Below are 11,023 nucleotides of genomic sequence, written 5' to 3' on the forward strand. Positions count from 1 at the left end.
CCGATATGTCAGTGTAGAATTAAATGTAAAGCTACTATCGGCTTGGAAACCAGATTCTACCTACAAGAAATGAGTTAAGTTCGGGAGTCAGTGGTCCCTATTTTCCACCATTTTAATTGCAGAGTATGTCATTATTGTTCAATTACATTTATATAAATCCTGCTTAGAAATCAATACCATTTCTACGTTTTTTTTTTATCTTACATCTAATAACATTGGAGTGTCTGTTTTATCAAAATCATGTATGTATTGTACATATTGCAAAATAACATATTTACAATTCTGTCCGTCGGCTAATCTCTGGAACGTCTAGACCGAAATCGATGGGACTTTCACTGGCAGAAAGCTGTATATGTATTAAAGAGTAATTAAGGCTACAAACATAACTATTTCTGTTAAACTCATTTTTCATTATTTTTATATAATTTTGCGTCGACAATTTCATAACATGTATTCATTTTTGAGAAGCTAATAAATTAATGTTCTCTAATTCAACGTATAATTCCAGACTTATTTGCCACTTAACGTTAAGATAAATCTTCATATGCAAAATGACACACGTTCGTGTCTCCCAACCCACACAGTGTAACATAAGACTCATTAAGCTTACAATGACATACATATTACAATGATGTACATTATCATTTTATTATGTGTGTTTACATGTTACAGTATACATACTTCAAATGACATTTACAACATTGCGGATTCGAGTTAGCTATTAGCTTTCATTTGTTTTATTTTTTGTATAATTTAACATATTCTTTGCTGAGGAAATCGTGAAATAATATAGATGCTATAATAGATATAATAGATGAGCAAGTGTGAAGCCAACACTGGGCTGTGGGTCATTTAAAGGCTTCTACTTTACTTTTTACTCTGAATATGTATCAAAAAAATAAAAATAAAATTCCAAACATTTTTATAAAAATCATTACGCACTTGCTGGTGAGGCTATGTGTAAGCCTCGGGTACCTACACTCATCATATTATATTCTACCGCCAAACAGTAATACTTAATATAGTTGTGTTCCAGTTTAAAAGACTAGTGAGCCAGTGTAACTGGCACGAGAAATAGAACAACTTAGTTTCCAAAGTTGTTGGTGGTGAGGAGTGCTTAAGATTTGTTACGGCGTTTTAGATAGATAGTGGTTACCAGTTACCATCAGGTAGTCCATTTACCCTCCCCGATTCAGTAATTTAAAAAATGTATCGCCATTTCTTATGTACCTGAAATTACTAGAGACAAACATTTAACTTCATTATTATTGATGAGTAAATTTTCCCACTAGTAGTCAGGTAGTAGTTTTTTATAATTTAATTAAATAGAGAACATTAACTAGAATACCATTCGCAACTAACGGAACCTAATGAAAACAAAGAAAATTCGGATAATTATAAATAATAACAAATAAAAGAAGGGGGATTATTACAAATGTACTTAATACATAATGAAATATTTTATTTGGTTTTAACCGAATAAAGACTTTTTTCCTGTAATTGTATAATTTTATAATCGACTCGGGGAAAAACATTCGAGTATTCCCCTTATAACAAGTATGGTAATATTTGTGACTTCTGATTCACCTAAACATGAATTAAGAAATTAGGTGACATTATGCACTGTTATTATCTCAATAGTTTTATTATCTACAGAGATAACGTTCGCCATATTTAATTAAGGTCGAAGAAATCATTCTATGATAACATATTTTCTGCTCATTGTAGTCTTTGTTCTTTACGAAAATTACATTTATACATGGACATATTTTTTTAAAAGTCTTTTCTATATCTCCGACATTTAGTTAAACGACAAATTGTATCCATACTCGTCATGAAGATTTTATACTAGTTCATTTTGTCATTTAAAAATAAACAAAACCTATTTTTATTTATAATATTTATGTACTCATAACACTTTATTGTATCAGATAAATATTTAATTTTGTTAAAACATAACTCAACGCAAAAGGCAATAATGCTGATGTACTTTCTATAAATGGCAATTACTGTATTTTAAAAGCTATTTTTATAAATAATATGACTAATTAATTTATTTTATTTTTATTAAACATCGTAGCCGTCAGTTGAAACATAATAAACACCGGTCGCATTACCAGGATTCCAGAAACCGGCGATGGTGTTATCGTTTGTATAACATTGACCTTTTCTAAATGATTTGTATGTATCACACTTCCACGCCAAGAACCAATTCGGATTACTCACAGTTGCTGTGTATATATCAATGCATGCTCTGTGATTACATTTTGCAGCTTTCGATGAGTCAAATATGCCTGGTACTAAAGGTGTTTTACAATTCGGCTGAGTAGAACCTTTCTTGTTGATAATGAAATCTATATCTCCCAAAATACTCGTTGTCCCCAACCCGCCTGAGTTACAATGGTACACTTCAACATAATCCGCCACACCAGACCTAATCTGTTCCTGTATCAAGCTGTTGGAAAAACAAGGCCCAGCTGGATCCAAAGCTGTGATTCTGGCAATTTTTGTACCAGTGTTGTTGTAAAATATTTCACCAGTATGACCCAAAATTTGGGCACCCAAACTATGGCCAATACAATGTATATTTTTAGGAGATATTCCACCTTGCTCCAAACCCGTCAGCATTTGGGCCAACGCTTTCCCAATATAGTAAACGTATTTGACGGATCTTTCGTAACTTTTAATGTGCCCTTGTCTGTCGTTTGTGTACGGGGAATGGTCAAGAATAACTAAGTAGCTGTTTGGATAATTTCTGAATGTATCCCTAACACGTTCCTCTGTTTTCTTGTTAATGTTAGATTTGAATCCACCGACGAAGATCAGGAACTTTTTCGTTTTATCCAGTTCGTTGAGTGAAAGTATCCCCTTCGCTGCGTTGTCAATGGTGAATGTTTCGACATCGTTCCTCGGGAAATCATAGAAGTATACATCTATGCCGCTGACGTCCAAATTCAGTGTTCTATCGTGTTCACCTGCAAAAAAAATTACCTATATTAAATTAACATTCATAGATAGAACGATGTCAAGAATTGTATGGTTCTTTTTTTGTAGATACATTTTATTTCGTTTAAATTTATAAATACAATTGAGTTAGTCGCTTAAACAGTTATGACATTTGTTTTGATCTTATCTCTTTACGTTATAAGAACACGTGGAAATATCCAATAAAGGCTCCATTGGAAATTTCAAAAGATATTAAAGTACATTATCGTGTACGCGAATAACCTAAATCATAATTTACATAGATTATGATAAAAATAATAGTTTATAATGGTAACTATTGGTATATTTTTTTATAATATATCAAAAGTGCTTATTAAATGTCTTAGTAATATCAATAATTAATTATTTAAAAAATCGTAATAAAAAAATTACGTGTAAATATAACACATTTGAACTGAGAGGTTTTATGAAGTATTTCTTATTCTTATGGACGGAGGGTTCAAAATTGACGAATGGCCTTGAGCACTTGTCCTGTATTTTCATTGAATTGTATGTGATACGGCTTTGACTTCTTGCATATTTACATGACAATATGTTAATGAATTATGCGACGAATGTTTCAGTAAATCAAAATCAAAATATTATTTATTCATATAGACTTATGAATATACTTTTGAATCGTCATGTTACAATGATTTTTTTTAATGGAATAGGTTGGTGGACGGATATATGGGCCACCTGATAATAAGTGGTCACCATTATCCATAGACAATGACGCTATAAGAAATATTAACTATTCTTTACATCGTCAATGCGCCACTAACCTTGGGAACTAAGATGCTATGTCCCTTGTACCTTTAGTTACACTGGCTCACTCACCCTTCAAACCGGAACACAACAATACTGCGTAATGTTGTTTAGCGGTGGAATATCTGATGAGTGGGTGGTACCTACCCAGACGGGCAATGCTACAAGTAGTTCGAAAAGTAGATTCCGACAAGAACCGGCAAGAAAGTCAGTAGTTATTTATACTCCAATATTTTAATACCAGAGTATCTCAACAAACCAGAGTAACTCATTCCAAAATTGTTGACTTTAAACACATAACTAACAAAGCCAAGTAACTGGCTTTAAATGTTCCAATATCAAAATATATTTTCTAAGGGTCTTCCCCTTTTTCCAAATAAGAATATATACTTTCAACACTAAGCACGAAGTCTTTGTTGACGGAGTTTGAACCTACAGTCATTGTTTATTATACACGTGTTTAACTACCGTGCCATATCGACTTTATATATATTTATTCTAATCCAATTACGTACCACTCCTTAGTAGAACCCACGTTTCATTTTATCGATCCTATATACCAATACTTTATATATATTTCAATCTATTAATGTATTATATTTACAATGGGAGCAAGTCAGTATACAACGATACCTAGGTACTCGTCTATAAATAAACAAAATATATAAGCCTTAGGCACTATTTCATTCGGCTACATAAAAATATTAACCGTCCAATTTAAATGCACGTTGTGAACATATGATTTAAATAGATAGAAATCAATTCGTAATAGCACAGCGTTACATTGTTACATGCTTTTCTTTCAATGATATATATTACATAGAACACAATAACAGTGTCTACAATAGAGGCAGGAATCACACATATGGTTTTATATACCTACATATATTAGTATTGACATGTAAACATATACGTATGTAACGTATGTTACAATTGATTTTATGAACATATAACTTTGTATACAGTATATCAACTCTGTATAGCGTTTCTGTAATCGTTCTGCAACCGTTAAATGTCAGAATATAATATGCGACATCAAAAATGATAAATCAATCAAGTCATATCAAAATAAACTTTATTCCACTGTTCTTTTACAAGCAATTTTGAATCGTCATTTAACAATTAAATGAAGCCACCACCGGTTCGGAAAGTAGATTCTACCGAGAAGAACCGGCAAGAAACTCAGTAGTTAGTCTTTTTCAACATTTAAAAAATGCAAAGTAAATTAATACAATTATATAAATTAATATATCCTGCCTGGAAGTCAACAGGTATTAACTCCACGCTTTTTTATCATCATTATATCATTATACAAGTATCAAAATTGTGTATCACCGTAAATTAGCTGTCAACATATCACGAAGATAATTCTTACAGAATTGCACGGCAACACGTCGAAAATCGACTTACGACGATACGCTATTTTGATCCTTATATCCTATTTAATTTATAATTATCATAATCATTATCGCATAGCACAATATTGATGTTGTGTTTAGCGTTAAATCTAGAGTTTTACAGAATAGCTCTACAATTTAAAATGAAAATATAGTTGTGATGCAAATTTTTGCTTCATCTCATTTAATTCACGAAAAAAAAATACCAAAACTGATTAAAAATCGATCTAATTAGCTATATATGGTTCAGTTAGCAAACATTTAATGTTTTTTCAAGCATGACATCAGGTGTTTGCAATGCTCTATGAAATAAGTGTCGAGATCTAGGTTATTGTAACGTGTAGTTTTCCATTTATTTATAAGGTAAGGAAAAGTGGGTTATTATTTGTATTTTTGTTAATATTCGCACAAAAATCTGCCCTACAAATGGTCCCATATAAATAATCAAAAAGCCTCAACTTCTGATAAAATATTAAATTAAAAAATAGAATATGGCTGACTTCTGACGACAAATTTTGATATACAAATTCTTAAAATAATTTACCTCTATTATTGAAAATATCATTTTATTAAAAACAATTAAAAACCGAACAAAAAAAATCATCACATCTAAAGTGAAAATGATACTTAGATGTCTATCATATTAAAAAAGATTATTATCTAAAGAATGATATCGTAAGAAATTATTAATATACTTTTATATCTATGTAATAATACCTTTTTAAAAAAATAATACAAAGATATTAACGTATTAAGGTCCCAAGTATATAGTAAATAGCTGGAAAAGGCGAGAGGCCAAATCTGTCTTCGTTAAAGGGTTAATCTGCGCAATAAATTTCAAGTACTTCCAATAAGTGAACCATTTTTAGTAGCAATGAATTGAGAGCCGACAAATTCTTTCCCATTTTAATGTTAGTAAAGATAGCTCCCGTAGTGGTTTTGTGCAAGTCTGTCTGGGTCTCACCCACTCATGAGAGTATCTACCGCTAAACAGCAGTACTTTGCACTACTTAACTTTACTTTATACTTTCTTGTATATCACACAGAGAAAATAAATAAATTCAACATATATTTAACCTTAATAAAAGTGGCATACAATTTTGGCGACCTTATCGCTACATAGCGATCTCTTCCAGGCAACCAACGATGTAAATAAATAAAATTTATTACATGAATCTATTACTAAAATTATTAAATCAATTTATATATAGAATACAAAAATTAAATCAATAAATGAATGTTAATGACAATATATAAAAAATAAAAATATTAACTACAGGAACAATATCAGTTCCTAAGGTTAAGTGCAATGGCGAAGTAAGGTTACTTACCATCAGATGGTCAATTTGCTCGTCCATCTAACTATATCAAGTTTAGTATTTTTTTTTCATACTCAATATGTGTATTTGATTAATTTGACAAAGAAAGAACCGCTGAGTTTCTTTCGCCGATTTTTCTCAAGTGAGGGTGATTTTTTTTTCCAAACCGTTGGTAATGTTTAATTTGACGATGAATAAGTGTAACGCTTCTTTATTGTAAAAGTAAAGTAAAGTAACAGTCTGTAAATTTCCCACTTCTCTGATAAAGCCTCTTCTCAAATTAAGGAGAGGGTTTGAACATATTCCACCACGCTGTTCCAATGCGGGTTGGTGGAATGCACATGTGGCAGAATTTCGATGAAATTAGACACATGCAACTTTCCTCACGATGTTTTCCTTCACCGCCGAGCACGAGATCAATTAAAACACAAATTAAGCACATATATATAATAGTGCTTGCCTGCGTTTGAACCCGCAATCATCGGTTAAGATGAACGCGTTCTAACCACTGGGTCATCTCAGCTCGCTTTTTTATTGAATAAAGAAGTTTTTGTTTGAATTGCACTAGCTCATTCAGACACTCATAATACAAACCAGCAATACAAAGTATTGATGTTTTTAATACTTTGGTTATAAGGCTTCGTTCACGCTGAGTAATATAAAATTCTACGTCATGAAAGTCGCCAATAATTGTGATAAAACCGGGACATCCCCTTGTTAAAGACGAGAGAGATGTCTCGTTGAATTTACGAACGGATTTTAATCATCGTCTATTAAAGAAAGAGACAAAAATCGTCCATAACATTTTAATAATAATAATAAATATGTATTTTAAAAATGAGTTGTAGTAGTTGTAGCGAAAAAAAGTTATCTGTCCCAATCTAATGAATACAATGACAACATAACTTTATAGGTATGTATCGGATTAAAGATATTAAAATACCTTTATATAATTAAACATATATTTAGGTACATATGAAATATTTATGCATAAGTATATATTTTATTTTCACCTAACTTCTTAAACAGTGGCCCTATAAAATTTATTATGCATTATTTACATTGCCAATTAACAACCAACCTTGGGAACTAAGGTGTTAAATGTGCCCTGTAGTTGCACTGGCTCACTCACTCTTTAAACTGTAACACAATACTAAGTATTGCTGTTTGGCGGTAGAATATAGAATGGTGGTTCTACCCAGACGCACATAATACAACTTATTTATAAAAAAAAATTACACTACATATCACAGCTTCAATTCATATAGTTAGAAGAAAAATCCATTAACTTTTAACTGCACCGAATCGAGATTGGAACCCAGAACCGTTGTATTAGTGACCGTAAAAGCAAAACGTCAAAACAACAAGATCAAGGTAAGTATTGACATTTAAAAACAGTACTTACAAAAGACTACAATTTTTACTTATTTGAGTAACATTAGTGTAAATTACTAGTTATTAATATAAAGAGTAATTAAGGGTAGTTTTATTGTGGAAGGTAGGTAGATTATGACGTTTTTTTATATATTTATTCTGTATTGTACTGTATTTATATTAAAATGTTGATTTAAAACAAAATTTTACTCGGAATTTTTGTGGGTTTTTATGTATTACACTTTACGTCATACATTTGTTTACGCCCTAATATTATCTTTAAAATTTATTTTATTATAATAGTAAGTTTGCTCACTTACTTTACGTCTTTGCATATAATCTGTATTTAAATTGAGGATTACCAATCCGAAATAGTAATAAATTATAACATACGAGAATATATTTCCCAAACTAAAAGAAAGTTAATAAATACATATTTGTTTCAAATGTATCATCATAAGATTAAAAATAAATGAAAGTCTATTTAAAAAAAAATACTTACATTTAATTAATTTAGAATGTAAAGCCAGTTGAAACGGTCCATACTTTTCCAAATCACCTCGACCCCACGACCACGCGTGACCAAAAATACACAGAATAACTATGACCGCTAATTTTATTTTCATTGTTTTGTTTTGTTTTTTTTTTTGTCACAGAACACTAAACCGTCACTAGGCTGTTAACTGCGTCTGACTTGGGTCACTGTCAAGTACTTACTACATATATAATGAGATTGGATTGTGTCGTCACAGCATGCTGTCACACCTTATTGAACAATTGTGATTCATGAGATAACACGATCTTATATCTATCGGGGAATTCTACTACAATTGAGTAAAACTCGTAAAAGTAATTATTTATATGATAAAGTAAAGTAATATAGAATAAGACAGTTTTGAAATTGCAAAGGAAATTCGTTAATTCTATTAATCTTCTTCTCATATAAATAAAGTGTTATTTTCCTTTAAAAAAAATTAAAAGATAACGTCACGTCACGTTTCGAAATTTCCGCAAAAGAGACGGAAGATGTGTTTCGTATGTTAGAAAGAAAGGGAGCATGTTTATTTCTTTTACGCGCTGAGCGCGCGCCGTTTATGTTGCAATTTTATCGTAAATATAAACAACCATTTATCAAGAGTACAACACTAGCTGACGTAGTTGATAAATCTGTCTCAAATTATCAGCAAATCTCTCAATAATATGCATGACCTTGGTTAAAATTCAAAGTATTATTTTTGTCCAAAAGTAGCCCAAATGATTATGTCTCCGGTAAGGTCGCTATTTCGTCCAATAGAATAAGAGTTAGATGCAACTGTGTCCTACTTAAGTGATTTGACCTTGAAATCGATCGAAAATGATGTAGATACATAAGAGCAGTGTACGATCAACTCACCCACATGGTGCTCCTAGAAAAGTATGGTTTGATCAAAATTTTAATAAATAATAAGTAGATAACAATATCCTTTATTGAATCTGTGAGGACTTTACGAAGGTCAATTTATCAAATTATGGCGATGAGGTGAGATGGCCCAGCGGTTAGAACGCGTGCATCTTAATCGATGTTTACGGGTTCAAACCCAGGCAAGCACCCCTATATATTCATGTGCTTAATTTAAAATTAAATAAATTAAATACAATTTCTCTAATTTCATCTTCCATAACTACTGATCTTCCCTCTTTTCAATTCAGTCAATTCACGTGTAGTGATGTTAAGAAGAATATTCTAGCCGTATCGTCTAACAGTGTTGGTACTGATTGCCTTAGTCGTCAAATGGTAATTCCTATTATAGATAATCTAGTCCCTATAATAGCAAATATTTTCAATTTTTCCATTGAGAGTGGCACATTTCCTTCTTGTTGGAAAGATGCTTCAATCATTCGCTTGCCAAAAAAACCCACCTCGACCTCCTTCTCTGACTTATACGACCTATATCTATTCTTTCTTTCCTCTCTAAAGTTCTTGAACGTCTAACTTATAATCAACTTAAGGTTAAGTTGATTATACAGAGGAAGAGGTTTCCTCTGTAGATACAATCTTTTCAATCCCTTTCAATCCGGATTCCGCTCCGGCCATAGTACGACTACAGCGTTAGTAAAAATCACTGACGATATTCGTATGGCTAAAGACAAGCGCCAGCTCACTGTTTTGACGTTACTCGATTTCAGTAATGCCTTCAATAGTGTAGATTCATCTTGCTTGCCGTATTGCGTTCTCTTAACATATCGCCTTTAACGATTGACTGGTTTCACTCTTACTTGCACGGTCGCCGGCATCGAGTGAGACTTAACGATACTTTTTCTGACTGGACTACTGTCAAAGCCGGTGTACCGCAAGGTGGCGTGATGTCTCCACTCCTATTTTTACTTTTTATCAGTACTATTACTAAACATATTTTTTCTTCCTACCACCTGTATGCTGACGATCTCCAGATTTACATTCACACAAGCTTAGAAGATCTGCCTAGTACGATAGGTACCATAAATAAAGACTTCGAACGTATCAACAGATGGAGCAGAGAGTTTGGTTTGCAGGTTAACCCATCCAAATCGCAAGCTATAATTATCGGAAGTCAACAGCTCAGTTCGCGGATTAATTACTCGAATGTGCCGCAAATTACTTTTGCTGGTGTCATTATCCCCTACAGTGAAACTGTCAAGAACTTGGGTATAATATTTGATAAATTTCTGTCATGGGATCCAAAGATATGTGAAGTTAGCAGGAAAATATTTTCATCCATCGGTTCACTACGAAGGTTGCGTAATTTTCTTCCTATTCCTACTAAAGTTGCTCTTGCACGATTTCTTCTTCTTCCTATCCTTGATTACGTCGACACCTGCTATCTAGACTTAAGGGAGGATCAGCTGAATAAACTTGAGCGTCTACAAAACCTCTGTATTCGATTCATATTTGGTCTTCGCAAGTATGACCACGTCTCTGAGTTTCGTGAAGGGCTCAAGTGGCTTCCCATACGCCTTCGCAGGAGCACGCACATACTATCTCTTCTATATTCAATATTATTTAGTCCTATTCTCCCTTCGTATTTGAAGGAAAACTTTGAATTTCTCTGTGACTCCCACAAACGATCGCTTCGTTCCAGTGAACGTCTTACACTGAAAATTCGCAGTCACTCCACTACTTATTACAGCAAGTCCTTTTGTATTGAAGCAGCACGCTTGTGG

General features: G+C 32.4%; 1 protein-coding gene across 1 annotated transcript; it reads right to left on the bottom strand.

Moving 5' to 3' along the window:
- Positions 1-2,041: 2,041 nt before the first annotated feature.
- On the bottom strand, positions 2,042-8,574 carry LOC124530021 (lipase member H-like). The gene is made up of 2 exons (XM_047103994.1): positions 8,346-8,574; positions 2,042-2,975 (listed from the first exon to the last, which is right to left on the bottom strand). The coding sequence occupies exons 1-2, from the start codon at positions 8,467-8,469 to the stop codon at positions 2,068-2,070; spliced, it is 1,032 nt and encodes a 343-aa protein (XP_046959950.1). The 5' UTR covers positions 8,470-8,574; the 3' UTR covers positions 2,042-2,067.
- Between the last annotated feature and the right edge of the window lie 2,449 nt (positions 8,575-11,023).

This window comes from Vanessa cardui, chromosome 5 (assembly GCF_905220365.1).
Source record: "Vanessa cardui chromosome 5, ilVanCard2.1, whole genome shotgun sequence".
In the NCBI taxonomy this organism is placed as follows: domain Eukaryota; kingdom Metazoa; phylum Arthropoda; class Insecta; order Lepidoptera; family Nymphalidae; genus Vanessa; species Vanessa cardui.

Bases quoted from the DNA above. Each gene is read 5' to 3' on its own strand.
- LOC124530021 (XM_047103994.1), bottom strand. From the start codon at position 8,469: ATGAAAATAAAATTAGCGGTCATAGTTATTCTGTGTATTTTTGGTCAC. The intron at 2,976-8,345 runs GTAAGTATTTTT...TTTTTTTTGCAG, and splicing joins ACATTCTAAATTAATTAAAT to GTGAACACGATAGAACACTG.